At 42.8% G+C, this 18,606-nt stretch overlaps 1 protein-coding gene across 1 annotated transcript in view; it reads left to right on the top strand.

Moving 5' to 3' along the window:
* The first annotated feature begins 1,082 nt into the window (after window positions 1-1,082).
* Window positions 1,083-18,606, top strand: part of VPS26C (VPS26 endosomal protein sorting factor C) — a 164,282-nt gene continuing 146,758 nt past the window's right edge. The window contains exon 1 of the mRNA XM_069202548.1: window positions 1,083-1,208. Coding sequence (XP_069058649.1) covers window positions 1,152-1,208 — 57 coding nt within the window. The 5' untranslated portion in view covers window positions 1,083-1,151. The remainder of the gene's footprint in view (window positions 1,209-18,606) is intronic.

The following is an 18,606-nucleotide window of genomic DNA, read 5'->3' as shown; positions in this document are numbered from 1 at the left end:
AGTCAAGCAAGACCTTAGACACTGGTCTTATATATGATTGGTTGTGATGTTCATTGTTTTTTTCCCATTGGCTAGCTTGTGCTGTGCCCTTGGGAGTTATTCTTGACTGCTGAAATTAAAATAAAGCAAGATAAGAAAGCATAATAGGAGCCTCCAGTCTTGACATAAAATTACTAGAATCTCCATTGAGGCATTTATTGTAGAATAATCATGAGCGTGTCTAAAAACAGACATGCAGGACTCCAATTCCCACGAGTACCGCTTGTCACATGACCGCTTGTGTAAGCAGGCCTTCACATATCACATGGGTGCGCGCACACCAGTTAAAATCTGAATAACAAATTAAAAACAAATAACCAATTAAGCCCGAACAGCGGCTATGCTAGGTGTTCCCTGACCACTTGCTGCAGGACAGGGCTGGATTTACTGTGTCTAGCATGGCCATTGGGTTATCACGCTGCTGATTTGTACACGCAGTCTAGTGGTTTTAAAATGTTATTCCGCAAGTGCGCAACTTCGCTGAGACTAACCAGTGTGTTTTCGTAGGAAATTATGTGAGATACAAGGACACTGTTACAAGTTAAAAAGTCGACTGCGTCAATAAACAGGACTTCTATTCAACATAAACTAAAAATGCTAACAGTGTGTCGCAGTTTATCGATATCGTAAGACGTGCGTCGGTAGGTCGCGGTTATAACGAATGCAGCAACCCCGTTTATAACAACGCCACTGTCTCCAAGTTCAGAATTTGCCATGTTTTCAAGAGAATTAAACGTAAATTCTTAGCGAATTTCAGTCTCTACACTTTCTAGAACATTAACCTTTATCGCTTTCTGAGAATATTATATATGATCTTGTTGATTCTAAAGTATTTCCTTTTGCTGTTTGGGCACTGAAGTGTAAGGTACCCTTTAGAATTATATATGTAACATTTGTTTTTTTGCCACCCATGTGTTCATGTTAAACATATACATTCCAATATGGCTGCCATTTTACCTAATGTTTCTTTTGGGGGTGGGGGGGAAGGGGCGAGGAATTTACTTGCACGTGATTTTTCACGTGATCTCGCGCTGATCACGTGATTTTGGAGTCTGCTGGTATTGACAGTTTTACATTCAAAGCAGCGTGGTCTCCACACCTCTCGGAGTGCTATGGGGACAGTGCTGGACATCAAGATCAAGCGGGCGAATAAAGTGTACCATGAGGGGGTAAGCTGGGCATCCGGGAGTGGGGAAAGACCAGAATGAAAATTCTTCTAATGTTCCCCTCACCTGCTGAAAGCTTTCCAGTGGCGCTGTCATCCTTGCTCTTTTTACAGTCACAGCTCTCGATAACAGCTGATACTTTGAGACCCAGGAGTGTCCGTTTGTTAAGTTTAAATCTTATATGTTATCAAAGCTCAGTGCAAGCGAATTTCCAGTCCAGGATATCTTACACGGGCAGACAACGTTGATTTAGACTATATGTCTTCCTTACGTGTGTAAATATAGACGAAGATCTGCAAAGTGGTTGATTATGATGAGCCACCTTTCAGTTTGTTTTTCTTTCTGCCTTAAGCAACAATTTTTAATTTTGTTAAAAGCATAAAACGTCCTGTATTTATTATGTTTGTGGTGTCAGCTCGGAGGGCCATTGATAAAGCTAAAATTGTTTGCTGATGTCACAAATGGAGAATGCATGTTATGCAGATGTTTAAAGCATTTATCTGAAAATACTGTTTGGTTACCGTGGCTCAAAGGAATAGGATAAAATTTAATTTATGAACCATTTTTCGACCTAGTGTATTAACGCCAAATTGCAACGTTCATATCTCATGTTGTGTCTCCAAACGTGGTACAATTTGCCTTTATTTCACACAGTTCACGTCCTGTGTGTCCCCCTTTTATACAGTTGTGAACATGTTCGAATTATGAGCACTACTTTTGTTGTGATGTATTTTGGTAAAAAAAGTTCCTTTTTAGCGGTTGGTCCTAAATGGAACTGCAAAAAAGATTAGCGCTAAAAACAAAAAATAGGATTAATGAGACCAAACTGCTTTTGCGAACGCTGCCACGACCTTTTTGGCGTTTTCCACTTGTTTTCACAGCCCACTGAAAGCAGGTGTGAAAAAAGTGCTAATTCAGTGTGAGCGAAATCGGCGCACCGTTTTTTTGAGCTGAGTGCTTGTTTTTAGCGCACATCAAACCTTTAAATTGGCATCCCCGTTTAACTTTGCGCCAGCGTGAATTGAAATTTCAGGGAATGTTTGTTGGCGAAGTAGGATTGGCCAGGGTAATGCACTAATTTATTTATTTATAGATATGACATTTCTGATAACTATTGTTGGAGTAAGATTAATGTCATCAAAGTAAGGACAGAAGACATAGTGGCGTGTCATAGAGTATGTATTTGAATGTATTGTACTTTGCCTTATTAGGGTCTTTTCTGTAAAATATTTCACTGCCGTTTTCACCCTATGTTGATGAACATCTAACTTTTTCTCTCGTTTTCTTCGCAAAACGTTAGATACTGCGCATACGTGGCCTGTAGGAAAAAAAAATCTAGTTTTCCATCTCCCAGGATTCATTCTGACCGAATCTGGCTTTGTGTTTGATCTGTGTTGGTCAGTCTGTAGTTAATATTTTTGATACTTTTTTCCAAGTCCGTATACGTTTAACACAATAATATCTTATTATTCTTTCACCACTCAAGTACGTAAGCTTGTTAAACCGTGGTAATTTGTACGCGGTCTCGTTTATCTCTTCTGTAAAGGCGCATCCCTCAGTAGTTGCCCCTAAAAGATTTGGTATCTAGTGTACTTAGGCTGTATCTGAGCTAGAAAAGTCAAACTCAGAAGAAGATACAATATACATAAACGCAACTGGACTAACGACACCCATAATTATATTTCCTATATATGTCAGAAATGATTGCCACACCATTAAAATATGAAGTTCCTTATACTGAATAGGCAAATAGATCACATTATAGTTTGTGCCACTTCTGTGCAGACTGCGAATATGCTCATGCATTCTAATATTTTTGCATTGTGCTCTTGCTGGCACACATCCGGTGGGAGCGGTTTGTTACTGTTCTGAAAGTATACCACTTTCACCACGATCCCGAGTATTGTGACCTAATGCTCACATGATTGAAGGCACTTTGGGGGTCATTCTGACTTTGGCGGGCGGCGGAAGCCGCCCGCCAAAGTTCCGGCGTCAGAATACCGCTGCGCGGTCAGAAGACCGCCGCGGTAATTCTGAGTTTCCCGCTGGGCTGGCGGGCGACCGCCAGAAGGCCGCCCGCCAGCCCAGCGGGAAACCCCCTTCCATGAGGATGCCAGCTCCGAATGGAGCCGGCGGAGTGGAAGGGGTGCGACGGGTGCAGTTGCACCCGTCGTGATTTTCAGTGTCTGCTTGGCAGACACTGAAAATCTTGGTGGGGCCCTGTTAGGGGGCCCCTGCAGTGCCCATGCCAGTGGCATGGGCACTGCAGGGGCCCCCGACACCCGTTACCGCCAGCCAGGTTCTGGCTGTCAAAACCGCCAGAGCCAGGCTGGCGGTAAGGGGGTCGGAATCCCCATGGCGGCGCTCCCTGCAGCGCCGCCATGGAGGATTCCCCAGGGCAGCGGGAAACCGACGGGACACCGCCGGTTTTCCGTTTCTGACCGCAGCGGTACCTCCGCGGTCAGAATGCCCATGAATGCACCGCCAGCCTGTTGGCGGTGCATCCGCGGTCGTTGGCCTGGCGGTAGTCTACCACCAGGGTCAGAATGACCCCCTTTATCTTCTTTATGGCATATAGTCTTTCTGAAACATTCACACTTATGCAGAAATTAACTAGTCTATTTTATTGTAGGCTAGTATCTTCGCAGACTTGCTTGTATATCACTACACAGGGCAGGCTAGGTGTCATAGCCTCTCTGTTTACCATCTTGAATCTCCTTGCTTCTATTTGCTGAAGAGCTGGCTCCTGTTTTCACACCGATTCTCATGATTGTACTGGGCCATTGTATCTTGTGTGATGCCTTACCATATATAAGTTAGCTGGTACTCTGAAGAGTGAGTGTGGCTGAGAGAATATTGTGATGTAATGGAAGGTTGTTTCATGTGTGGTGGGGCTAGCCTGGCAGCTGCTTACAGTTGGAGGGATGAGGAATTCCAGATAAGAGCTTTTTGAGCTAGTGCCTACCCTGAATAAAGAACGTATTCCCTCCAACCGATGTTGCTCCTAACCCATCAATTTGAAGTAGTGCCTACCCTGAATAAAGAACGTATTCCCTCCAACCGATGTTGCTCCTAACCAATCAATTTGAAGACCTCTTGGGATGTGCTTGAGACCATGGAATGTGCCACGTAGGTTGACTTGGAACACTACATGCTAACGTTGTGTGATCTGTCAGTCGCTGCTTTAATGGTGTAGGGTTTGGTGCAAAGAAATTGGTGACTGTGGTTGTTGCTGAAATAGTAAAGAGGTGGAGTTTAAGATTACATATTTCTGTTCAGTGGAATTCACAATATTACCCCCTACTGAAAATTTGGGGTGAATACTGTTGAAGTAAGGGTGATGGTAGATTCAGGATTGTCCTACTCAAGGAATAATTGTCCAGATAGTCTGGGTATGAATTAAGACTATCCAAGGTAAAGATGTTCGCATGTTGCGTAAAGTCTATAGAGTGGTTAGAGAGTTTGATTTGGAATTGAATTCGAGGGGAGCAAGATTGAAGGCTTAGTGTATGTGGCTTAAGATGGGTCTTATCTCCTATGATGGGGTGAGCAGAATAACCTCAGTCATTTGGACCCTCATTATCCTGACCATTTCTTGTTCATCAACATGGACAACAATGTGTAAGAAGAAAGATGAGCGGAAAGGGTCCCAAGGATTTTTGATATTAGGCTATGAAAATTAAAAGGTTTTTCTCACAAGATTAGATTGTAGGATGGTGCTCAGCCCAAGGCTCACACTGTTTGCTAGGCCTTTTTGGGAATGAGAGTCTGAGAGAATGTTTCCAAGTTGCAAAGTCAAGGCAAGATCATTGAAAAATCAGTCTAAGCTCAACACCAAGATCACATCACTGCTGACCGTTTTCTGCATGACTACCAGTCTGGCGTTATATCACACTGCATCACGGCTGCCTCTACCTTAAACCTCAAAGACAATGCCGTCCTGACCACAGATGAAGATTACCCCTGCCATCTTGTATTGCTGGACCTCTCAATTGTCTTTGATGCAGTCAACCGTTTTAATTCTCATCCACACCCTGGAGTCTCAAATGATATTCATTGACAGTGTCCTTCACTGGTTCTCCTCCTACCTTTCCATTTGACACTTTGTTCAGATGGGCAACTCCAGGTCCCAAAAGATTCCTATCACTTGCACAGCCCCCCAGGGTTCCATATTGTCTCCTATTGTCTTCAACCTTTACATGGGGGTTCCTTGAGCTCTACTAAAAAAATACAGCATTAAGAATCACCAATATGCTGGTGATACACAACTCTGCCCGACAGCCTCCTCTCCTCCAAATATTTACTACCTCAAACAGTGCCTGCACCTTGCCCACACCTGGATATCCAACATCGACCTAAAGCTTAACCCCACCAAGGCAGAATTCCTTTTTTTTTTTGCCAAGAGCAAACAGCAAGAATAGTTCACACTCTCATCAGTGACACGAGCCTCAATGGCTTCAAAGCCCAAATTTCCCTAAATGACAGGTCACTTGAATTCATCTAGAACCACCTAGGACAGTGGTTCTTAAACTTTTGAGTTCTGTGGACCCCCCACTTAATCATTACTGGGGACTTGGCATTTTTGATGTTTAGAATTGCAAAACAATATAAAAAATACAGAAACACACATTCATCAAACACATACACAAATAAAATATTTCATTTTATTCATACTTATATAAAAACATGTTTTATGTTAATGGGAAGGTTACAGCTTTTCTAAATTCAATTGAGGACAATAATCATCCACACTGTATTCTGTTTGATACACTTGCACTGCTCCCACAAATCAATCTAAGGATAATAACTTAATTATTAGCCTCTAATTTCAAATTCCTTCACATTTACAGAATGTTGTAAAATTATTGAATTTTTTTTTTTTGTAATTTTTTTTGTTGTAATTTTTTTTTTGTTTTTGTTTTTAATTTTGCGTCTTAATTCTTAACCTTATTAATCAGTTAATATTATTGAATTTTTTAAACAGTTGTGGACCATCAGAGTATGCTTTGCAGACCCCCAGGAGTCGCCAGCCCACAGGTTAAGAATCACTGAAATAGGCCACAATCTTGTTCCCAAGGAATGCAGTCCCAAAAATAGGCAGCCCAGTACCAAATCTTTCTTCTAAGAAAAGTTAAACAGTTTATACTGCTGTTTAGGCCCCTTATACTATTGGATCTGGATGATGGTAACATCCTGCTTCAAGACTTCCCACTGGCTCTCTTTACGTGCATCCAACACACTGCGTCACATATCGTCCAAGACAGGAAACAATATTATCATATAACCACCATCCTGCTGGAACTCCATTGTCTCCTCTTGAAAGCCTGCACCACCTTCAATTTCACTGACATAATTTACAACGCCATGATGCCTAGCACCCTTCTTATCACATGGGCAAGTTGACCATCTTTGGTGGCTCTCAGCACACTTAAAGCCATGCCACCATCAGACCAGTCACTAAGAAATGGAAAAAGAATTAACAAGGCAGCTTGCCTTTTGCATCTGTGCACACAGAATCTGGAACAACATGCCTATATCCATAAGGACTGCCCCAAGACACATCTCTTTAAGAACACCACATCACAGTGCAGTAACACTCCAATAACCTGCTACATCTTCCACCGCTTGATTGAGATATCTATGTGTGTGTGTGTATGTGTGTGTGTGTGTGTGTGTGTATATATATATATATATATATATATATATATATATATACAAAAAACCTTGCCAGTAGGTAGTTATAGTTAGGACCATGTTTCCATAGAAAAAGCATTTTTTGACTTACCTGTATCTTTGGCACCGTTTGACGAATCTTCCCAAACTTTTCCAACAAAAAAGTGTTGGTAATTCTTGTTGCGCACAGAAAGTTTCAGGGTGATCTGTCAAGCGGGGGCTGGGGGAAAAAAAGGGGGGGTGGGGAAAGTTGTGTTTCCCATGTCAATTCCCATAGGACCTTTGGACACGATTACAGACCAAAATGCTAGACAGAATTAACACCAAATTTGGCAGAACGCTAGCTTTCGGTATGCAGATTGTGCTTTTGTGTAACTAGGTTCAGTAGTTTTTGAGATCTTAAAGGAGAAATAAATGTATATATCGTGATTATCGTGGTGAATTAGTGAATGCACACAACAGCCGAAATGCTGTGATTGGCTACCCGCAATCTGACCAGAAAGTTGCGGCTGCCATTTTGAGTAACAGGACACAGTCCCTGGGGTTGAAAAATAAAATTAAAAGTGACATAAGGGGGTCAGGGTGGCTTTACCCGGACCCCAGGGATGTGATATAGCAGTGTTTGAGGGTCAAATTATGGGTTTAAAATGTTTTTTTTTTAGCACACACAACATTCAAAGATATGCAAAAAAAAAGTAACAAAAAAACATTCACAGACTCATTCATACAGTAAATTCATTTACTCATACATGCACTTGGAGACTCATGCGCCCACTCACACACCCACGCAGACACTCATGGACCCACTCAGATCCACTCATAGACTCACACACCCACTCAGACACTCACAGATCCACTGACAGAGACAGGCCCTGTGGCCAACCTCCGCTGCGTATGGCCAAAAGCCATGAGCGGCTCAAGAGTTGGGTGGTTATAAGAGCTTGGCTGCAGAGACCCTATGGCTAACCCCTGCCATGCACAGCAAAATGCCATGCCCAGTGGTGGTTGGATTAACATATATTAATTAAAATTGGTGTACAATAAAAAAACATAGAAATTAATTGAAACAAAGGTTACAGGGATGTTAAAGTTAGGTTCTGAATTTACTCGTACAAAACCATAGAAATTCAGCAGTTATAGTAATTTCAAGTAACTATAACATGCGCTCTAGGATAACTATAACTCAAGCCTTCACCATGCACAGCTAATTACATCACATATTATATAATTTATGACATCTACTATGGCATGTTTGATATTATCACTGCAACATTTGCAATAAAATTTTTGATAAGAAAACTGTGCATGGCGAGGGCGTGAGTTATAGTAACTTGAAATAATGCTAACTATAACTGCTGAATTTCTATGGTTTTGTACAAATATGTAACCTTTGTTTTTTTCAGTGTGTATGTATATGTGTGTATATATATAGAGAGAGAGACTCAAACTCATAAAAATGTTCCTAGACCTGCAGGTTGAGTACCTTAAATAATCTACTCGACCTAACTGTAATGTACTTGACCCGTAAACGGGTCTCAAATTGTGTGCTTCTAGGCAAATAGTTTAGAGTTGCCTTTTTCCTAATTCTCACATATGATTGCACCTTCAAATATGTGAGCTCAGAATTTCTGCAGTACAAAAAAACTCTTTTGTTTTGATTAAGTAGACTAAAGTTTGCTGCATGCATCATAAGAATCTAGCCCATATTCCCATGACGTCTAGCCCACATAAACTAAGACTTCTTTTAGTTTACTAACAACATTGCCCTCAGGACAGGAGTGTTTTTCAGTTTGTCTAAACACCCGCTTTTAGTAAATATGTTACTGAACCATGATGTGGTAACATATTGTCATCTACACACAGTAACTTTCCAAGAAACGTCTAAAAACCTGTCCACTAACTTGCAGCTTTACTGATAAAACTATATAGTGTATTAATAATCTATGAAAAGTGGGCTTCAGAAAACATATCCTTTGCATATCAGCACGTAAAGTATTCTGATTTGTTTTCATCCTATTAACATTTGTTTCATCACACAGAAATGTAAAAAAGGGCTTTCACAACTACTGAAATATATTTTGAAATGTTTGCACAGTTGACTTAGTCATTTAAATGTTGTGTGTTAGGAAAAACCTGACACCCTATATCCTTTTGTTTTACACTCTAAACAGCAGGTCACACAGCTCACCTTACAAAGTCCTGCAACTCTGCAGTCAGAAGTAAAATTAATTGTAAGAAAAACTGACTTTTGACTTCTGTCTGTGAACACAGAGCAAATGTGACATAAAAACAAGATTTAAAGTCATATTTTATTGCCCCTCCACTTTCAACCGAACAGAACATTTGTTCAGTGTCAACTCGCCTGAAGGGACAAGCATTAACAATAGCTCGACCTGATCAAATAAGACTCGCTAATGCGAGTAGTCGAGTGGATTTTTCGAGCCCGGTGTGTGTGTGTATATATATATATATATATATATATATATATATATATATATATATATATATGTGTGTGTATATATATATATATATATATATATATATAATAATTTGAAAGTTGCAAGTATAAAGGTGCTTTGTGGATGTTTGTGAACAAAAAGTGAAATAAACGCCAGCATTCCAAATGCATCCAGTCTATCTTTATGTAGTATTTGTCCCTCCCTGCAGGCGATCCTAAACTGTGGCTTTAGGCTCTGGAATTACCAATTTTGCATCTACTATCTCATTTTGTTTTGACGTTGCTGGTTTAGCACCAACCTTAAATACCATATCCTTTCTGTAATACTGGATTCTGTGATTCCCTCCCACATGCCGAATTCAGCATTGACTGCCTACTCCAAACTCTGAAGTGAAATTCACTCTCCTCTTCCCTATAATAGCAGCCTAATCTTGGTTCTTTCTGTCTGGCTGACTAGGTTCTCACCCGTTCAATAGTCATGTCACTTAATTTGGTAAGGGTGTGTAAGAAAGTGCCACTGTTGGCATGGTTACCCCTTCACTTTTTGCCTAGTGTTGATGCCAACTTTGATTGAAAGTGTGCTGGGACTCTGCCAACCAGGCCCCAGCACCAGTGCTCTTTACTTAAAACTGTACCTTTGTTCACACAATTGGCACAGCCCTAGCACACAGTTAAGTCCCTTGTAAAAAGATACCCATGGTACCAAGGGTCCTGGGGCCAAGGAGGGTTTCTAAGGACTGCAGCACGTATTATGCCACCCTGGGGACCCCTCACTCAGCAGATGCACACTGCCTTGCAGCTTGTGTGTGCTGGTGGAGAGAAAAACACTGTTGACATGGCACCCCTCCCCCCCCCCCAGAGTGCCATGCCCACAAACCACTGCCTGTGGCATGGGTAAGTCACCCCTCTAGCAGTCCTTACAGCCCTAAGGCAGGGTGCTCTATATACAGGTGAAGGCATAGTTGCAGGAGCAATATGCCCCTACAGTGTCTAAGCCCATTCTTAGACATTGTAAGTGCAGTGTAGCCATCTTGATTATATGGTCTGGGAGTCTGTCATTACAAACTCCACAGCACCATAATGGCTTCACTGAATACTGGGAAGTTTGGTATCAAACCTCTCAGCACAATAAACCCACACTGATGCCAGTGTGGGATTTACTGCAAATGCCCCCTGCTAATGTAAGACTGACCGGTCTGTGCCAGCCTGCCACTTTCAGATGAGTTTCTGACCACATGGAGTGAGTGCCTTTGTGCACTCTGTGGTCAGAACAAAGACTGGCATGGGTGGAGGTGCTTCACACCTCCCACTGCAGGAACTGTAACACCTGGTGGTGAGCCTCAAAGGCTCAAGCCTTGGATTAGAGTGCCCCCAGGGCACTCCAGCTAGTGGAGATGCCTGCCCTTCCCCGGACACAGCCCCTCTTTTGGTGAAAAGTCACACAGGAAAATTAGGGAAAACAGGGAGGAGTGACCACCCCAGCTAGGACCACCCCTAAGGTGTCCAGAGCTGAGGTGACCCCCCACCCTGCAGAATCCTCCATCTTGGTTTGGAGGACAGGGACCAATAGGGATAGGAATGTGCCCCCCTCCCCAAAAGAAGTGGGCACAAGGGGGGTGTAGCTACCCTCAGGTACAGTAGCCATTGGCTACTGCCCCCTGACCCTAAGACCCCCCTAAATCTAGAATTTAAGGGCCTCCCTGAACCAAGCTCACCAGATTCCTGGCTACCTACAAAGAAGAAGAAAAACTGCTGAGATGAAACCACCACAGAGATGAAGGAAGACCACTGCTTTGGCCCCAGCCCTAAAGGCCTGTCTCCTGCTTCAGAGAACCTGCAAAAAGAACAGTGATGCAACCAGCGGGCCTAGCGACCTCTGCCAACTCCAGAGGACTGCCGTGTACCTCAAAAGGGCCAAGAACTCCTGAGGACAGCAACTCTGTCCTAAAGAATCTTTCTACTAAGGACTCCCACCTCTCTCCAGATGTGTGAGTCCTGACCTCTGTGCACCCAACGGCCAGTGTCCAGGTGGTCCACCCAGGAAGAAAGGGTCCCCAGCAGATTGGGAACAAAAGGCCACCCTGGATTGACCCTTCCAAGCCCCCACGACAACACCTGCAGAGAGAATCCAGAGGACCCCCCCCCCCCAACCACGAGCTCAAGACAAAGATATCCGACACCTACAGGACACACTGCACCTTTAGCCCCCAGGCCTTGGAGATCCTGACCCCTGGTGCATTATCAACCAGCAGGTGGCTCTCTGCCCTATCCGTCTAATGGTGTGCCCAACACACCCCCAGGACCTCGCCTGCAGCCTCTGAGTGACCCTCTGGGTCTCCCATTGATCTAAATTGAAAACCCAATGTCCTGTTTGCACCCTGCACCCGGCCGCCCCTGTGCCGCTGAGGGTGTGTGTGTTTGCTACCTACATGGAGCCCTTTCAGTGCTCTTTCAATCCCCCCCTGGTCTTCCTCCCGAATCGCGGGTACTTACCTGCTGGCTGACCAAGATCCAAGTACCCCGATTGTCTGCCTAGGAGCCAATGTTAATTTGGTTCCTTTTTAACCTCTGCAGCCGACTGGCCCCGTGTTGCTGGTCGTGAGTGTTTGGGGTTAACTTGAACCCCCAACGATGGACCACCTAAAACTTAGAGATAGGATCTGTAAGTAGTGTACTTACCTGTTACACTGTTCAATCTTTTCTTCCCCCGGAACTGTTGAAAATTGCACTGTCTACTTTTAAAATAGCTTTTTGACATTTTAAAGAAAACCGTATGCATTGTTGATTCCATTCAAAGTTCTAAGTACTATGCAAAGTACCTTTCATTTTATGTACTTACCTGCAAACTGAATCTTGTGGATCCAGAAATAAATTAACAAAAGTTATTTTTCTCTATAAAACCCTATTGGTCTGGAGTTAAGTCATTGAGTGTGTGTTTCTTCTATTGCTTATGTGTGTACAACAAATGCTTAACACTACTCTCTGATAAGCCTAACTGCTCGACCACACTACCACAAATAGAGCATTAGTATTATCTATTATTGCCTCTGTCAAACCTCTGGAATCCTGGAATCTGTGCGCACATATATCTCATTTTGCTATAGTATATACAGAGTCAGCTTCCTACAGGTGAGCGGAGGGGGTCCCATTTCCTTCAAAATACCACCTAATCTTTTGAAATCATCCTTAAAAAAAAAAACAAAAAAACTTTCAGACACACTATGAGGGCAGAGTTCCCTGAAACTATTACTGCTGACCTAAAACTACGTGGTCACAATGTAAAATCAAAAAATGACCTTATCTTTACTTATCACATGTCTCCTGTGGTCAGCAACTTTTGTCAGTGGATTTTATGTTTCCTATGCCTTGAATATTCCACAAGGTCAAATACTAAAAACATCTTCTTCGACATCCTTCAGTGGATCACTCACTACATTTATCTATAATAATAATGGGAGGATTGTAATTTAATCTGCAGATGCCAGTCTCTTTATTTGATCTCTGTTTCCCATCTCTTCTCGGGCCGCTAAACTGTTATCTATATCTACACTTATACCCTCATCTCTTACTACTTAAACTGACATTTCCCTTTCCCCTGACTCTTGTCATCTTTTATTGGCAGATAGACACCGTCTCAATACAATCAATTCTCAGGATCACTTGACCTCTCTAAGTTTTTTTTGTCTACATATCAGGCACACTTGCTCTCCGTTCCTCTAGTTTCACCCTAACCAGTGATAATCCTGTTCTAGCTTTCCCAGTTCCTCTGAGTTTCGTTCCTACTGTTCATGATTCTACTTATTTTCCCACTACCGCACAGATTTCTCAACCCACCTCCTAGCCTTTCATCCTTCCATGGTTGATAGTACCATTGAGTTGAGTAACAAGAAATGTTAGTGCTAAGATGCCTGAAGGAGTGAAAATGTGCTTTAATGTTATGTTATGGTGGGTTATGTTATCCAATCCTAGAGCCTAGTCTTGTCGAGCCCAGTAATCCTGATTCAGAACTGTATAATGAGACAAGAACCGGGGACCATAGTAGATGTAATAACAGTAGTCGTGAACAAGAGAACTGATCAACAGCAGCTATCATCACACTCCCATCTTGAATCTCTTTGCTTCTATTTGCTGAAGAGCTGGCTCCTGTTTTCACACCGATTCTCATGATTGTACTGGGCCATTGTATCTTGTGTGATGCCTTACCATATATAAGTTAGCTGGTACTCTGAAGAGTGAGTGTGGCTGAGAGAATATTGTGATGTAATGGAAGGTTGTTTCATGTGTGGTGGGGCTAGCCTGGCAGCTGCTTACAGTTGGAGGGATGAGGAATTCCAGATAAGAGCTTTTTGAACTAGTGCCTAACCTGAATAAAGAACGTATTCCCTCCAACCGATGTTGCTCCTAACCAATCAATTTGAAGACCTCTTGGGATGTGCTTGAGACCATGGAATGTGCCACGTAGGTTGACTTGGAACACTACATGTTAACGTTGTGTGATCTGTCAGTCGCTGCTTTAATGGTGTAGGGTTTGGTGCAAAGAAATTGGTGACTGTGGTTGTTGCTGAAATAGTAAAGAGGTGGAGTTTAAGATTACATATTTCTGTTCAGTGGAATTCACAATATTACCCCCTACTGAAAATTTGGGGTGAATGCTGTTGAAGTAAGGGTGATGGTAGATTCAGGATTGTCCTACTCAAGGAATAATTGTCCAGATAGTCTGGGTATGAATTAGGACTATCCAAGGTAAAGATGTTCGCATGTTGCGTAAAGTCTATAGAGTGGTTAGAGAGTTTGATTTGGAATTGAATTCGAGGGGAGCAAGATTGAAGGCTTAGTGTATGTGGCTTAAGATGGGTCTTGCCTCCTATGATGGGGTGAGCAGAATAACCTCAGTCATTTTGACCCTCATTATCCTGACCATTTCTTGTTCATCAACATGGACAACAATGTGTAAGAAGAAAGATGAGTGGAAAGGGTCCCAAAGATTTTTGATATTAGGCTATGAAAATTAAAAGGTTTTTCTCACAAGATTAGATTGTAGGATGGTGCTCAGCCCAAGCTCACACTGTTTGCTAGGCCTTTTTGGGAATGAGAGTCTGAGAGAATGTTTCCAAGTTGCAAAGTCAAGGCAAGATCATTGAAAAATCAGTCTAAGCTCAACACCAAGATCACATCACTGCTGACCGTTTTCTGCATGACTACCAGTCTGGCGTTATATCACACTGCATCACGGCTGCCTCTACCTTAAACCTCAAAGACAATGCCGTCCTGACCACAGATGAAGATTACCCCTGCCATCTTGTATTGCTGGACCTCTCAATTGTCTTTGATGCAGTCAACCGTTTTAATTCTCATCCACACCCTGGAGTCTCAAATGATATTCATTGACAGTGTCCTTCACTGGTTCTCCTCCTACCTTTCCATTTGACACTTATTTGTTCAGATGGGCAACTCCAGGTCCCAAAAGACATGTTAGTGCTAAGATGCCTGAAGGAGTGAAAATGTGCTTTAATGTTATGTTATGGTGGGTTATGTTATCCAATCCTAGAGCCTAGTCTTGTCGAGCCCAGTAATCCTGATTCAGAACTGTATAATGAGACAAGAACCGGGGACCATAGTAGATGTAATAACAGTAGTCGTGAACAAGAGAACTGATCAACAGCAGCTATCATCACACTACTAGCCACAGTGATATATCTGTCTCCGACAGACCCTTATATTCATTCCCAGTCAGTGTTTACCATGGCTTACTGGCTAAGGCGTACAACGTTCATGTGCACCTTTAACACCCCGCCCCTTGAAAGTTTTTCAACACAAAAATCAATCTTCCTATTTCAAACACTGAATAGATTCTCCCTCTCCTGTCAGCTCTGATTCTGAAATCAATGCCTGAACCTCTAACATTTATAATTGTTTATAGAAACCACTCCATGACCTAACCTGCTCAAGAGAAAAAAAGACAATACCTAAACCTTCTGCCTCTTGGTTCACCAAATATTTATAGCAGGAAAGGAAGCCCTTTTGACTGCTGGAGTAGAGATGGTGACAGTTTCTTCCGCTCCTAACTTTGGCAGCCCCAGGGTAGCAGTTCACTCTCCAAAAGGGACATCTTCTATGCAAAGGCTATCCATTTTAAATCTCTAACCAGCACATCCAAAAACTGCCCCAAACATCTATTTGAATTAGTGAGAGCTATTAACAGTTTCCCTCCTTCCAATATATTTAGAGTCCCATTGGCTGAATTACAGGAATTTATTCAGCTCTTCAATAATAAAGTCAAATCCATTGCGCTATAGTTGCCAGACATTCCACACTCATAGTTGTTTTTTTAAATCTAGCTACCAATCCATGGTTACATGACATCATGTTAACTTTGTCTTGGCGATGATTTATCTAAAATCATCAATAAAATAAAATCCTTGAAGTATTTTATCGATCCAATTCCTGGAAATATCACCAAAGACTACTTGGCAGGGCACCTGTTATCCCATTGGACTAATCCGGTAAACTTATCTCTAACTCAAGGAAAGTTCCCTGTTTGCCTTAAGATTGTCCACGTCACTCCACTTCTAAAAAAAAACAAATATCGACACAAGTGTTCTCAAAAACGTTTGACTTCTATCTGCGTTTGTTTTCTTGCAAAGGTTAATGAGAGCTGTAATGCAGTACAATGTACACAGCACATTGGCAAAAATGATTTGCTAGATGACGACCAGCTGGCTTGAGCCCAGTTTACAGCACAGAAATTGCACTATTCTAGGTCGTGGAGGACCACTCCACATCATTGACTCCGAGAACGCCTGTCTCCATGACTTTCTTGCTATGTCTGTTTTCATTTGTACTCTCATTGAAACTCTTAAAGATTTTTTGTGCATTGATTAAGTGCACAAGTGGATTACATCCTATGTGACAAAAAGGTTGCAGAAAGATATTCTCCTGTCTCTCATTCAGCTGCGTGAACTCACAGGGTCTCAAAGGGCGCTGCTGTGGCCCATACTTTCTTTAACCTATACATTTAACCACTTGGTGCCATACTGAAGAACTCTGGGATCCTTTATCATCATTTAAAAAATATATATTTTTATTTGCATTTTCATGAAACATAACAAAGTGTCCATCTGGGCCTGTGAAACAACTATGACAGTGGAGTGGATTTGCGTGCACTTTATATTCACAGTGGTACAGTACTATACTTTATCATGCAGGATTAAGCAATCAGCCTCTGGGGGAGTTATACGTTGGAGCCATCCCCGGCTGGCAGCTTGTGTCCACGTCAGAGGTTAAACCCCCCCCCCCTCCTTTTCCTCTTCTTGAATATCCTAGTATGCCCTCCAGGGACCCAAAATCTTAAAAAAACTTCTTCGGGCAACCTCTAGCTTTACATGTTTTTTTTTCTTTTTTTTCCCACCACCATGTATAGGTCGATTTCTGTCCTCCATTCCCTGATTGTTGGTGTCTCTGGGGCACTTCAATGCTTAGCTATATCTCTCTTGGTCACCGCTAGGCTCAAATTACTGAAAAGGAGCTTGGGTCATGGTATGTCTGTGTTGGTATGTATGCCCAGCATGACATACTTGGGGTCTGCTGCAATCTCTTCCCCCGGTTTTGCTCCCAGTTCACCCAGGATGATTTATGGGTAGGTTGGAATGAGTAGGCAACCCCAGAGTATGTGCAGAAACGTTCCTCTGTCTGCCCAACACCATAGACAGCTGAGTGATGTTCCCCTCCCAGAATGATTTAGGTGCACCCTGTCGTAGTATATCCTATGAAGAATTTTAAATTGTGTTAATCACAGTCTGGTTTTGATTGCCATCTCATGTGGGTGCATCAGGGTGCCCATCACTCCATGTCGTCCATCTCCCCCAACCTCCCCTCCCATCAATTTATTTAACGTGTCCAGCATGTGTTGTTAATTGTCTTGTATGTCCAGGAGATTGCTTTCCCTTTCAATTCCCCTTGGAGCAGTCTCCCTTCTAGAGGGGCATAGTCGGGGAGCCCTGTTAGATTGAGCTTCTCCTCCTCCCAGGCATGTGCGAGGTGTATGTATTTATAATGTTGTGAGGGAGCCGGTTGATATTCCTGTTGCAGGGAGTTAAGTGGTTTGAGATCTCCATCCTCAATCAGATCACCCAGTCTTGTAATGCAGATCGTGTCCCATGCCTCAAACCTTGGAGTTGCCTAATTTCCTTCTGGTGGAAACCCACCCACAGGGGGCTTTATCCTGTGAGTTTTGCATACCATCCCATATGCTTCCCTACTCCTACCCAAGCCTCTGTGGTCAACTGTGTGGGTGTTGGCAGTCTCTTCACCCCTCCCCCTCCCCAATACAGGTAATGTAGGTGTGATTTGCGTTGGAACTGGCTTCTCTTCAGCATGTATGTGGGGTAGTCTCCTCCTGGCTCATCCCCTAATCGTTAATGACGATGAGATGTGCTTCCCAGTAGTATATCTGGGAGGCTATCCCCCCATTGTAGGGATTACGCTGGAGCATCTGTAAGGCCACACTTGGGTGCTTCCCGTTCCACAGCTACCTGCGGACTTCTCACTCAACTCTGGTGAAGGTTTCTTCTGGGACCCAGATGTATGTGTTCTGAAGGACATATAGCAGTTTCGGTAGGGTAGCCATCTGATCAGTATAGGGAAAGGTGCAGAAGACATTGTGACGCGAAGGGTTAATTAGCTTGAGCCGTGTAGATGAGCGTGATGCCTGCTGAAACCCCCAAATAACTTGGAAAAGTTCAGGATATTATTTTCAAGCTTGTTTGTGTAGAAGACTCAGTCTCAACCTTGAGAAAGAGAGTACAGGGAGAAGATGGAATGAAAACAAAGGCTGGGGAAGGGCAGAGCAGCCAAGTGCTGATAACATAGCTAGAAAATGCCAGAAAGAGATAGAATCCAAGCTTCGAGTTATTTAAGCACTGAAGTGTGGGTGAGGGATTTGAAGCTCGCAGATGGAGTTGCGAAAGCTGCCATGGCCCAGCGCTGCCTCCCTGTTTTGCTGACCATGATGCTTGAGGGGGAGAGAGGTCCAAGCAGGCGGTAGAGGGCTTCCCAGCATTTCGTGGACTAAGTTAAGTTCCACACAGGGATGAAAGGCCTTTGTTTCTCTGCTCTATTATTATGATTGATTATTTATGCTTGCACAGTGTTTATAATCTGAAGTATTCAGCTTGTTTATATTTTGCTCTCTGAACATCGTAGTGTGAGCCTGCTGCAGTAATTGAAACATGCATTTTGGTGTGCAGTAAATCAAAGCTTATCTGAAGTATT

This window comes from Pleurodeles waltl, chromosome 8 (genome assembly GCF_031143425.1).
Source record: "Pleurodeles waltl isolate 20211129_DDA chromosome 8, aPleWal1.hap1.20221129, whole genome shotgun sequence".
Classification (NCBI taxonomy): domain Eukaryota; kingdom Metazoa; phylum Chordata; class Amphibia; order Caudata; family Salamandridae; genus Pleurodeles; species Pleurodeles waltl.
This window is presented reverse-complemented; position numbering and strand designations above follow the sequence as displayed.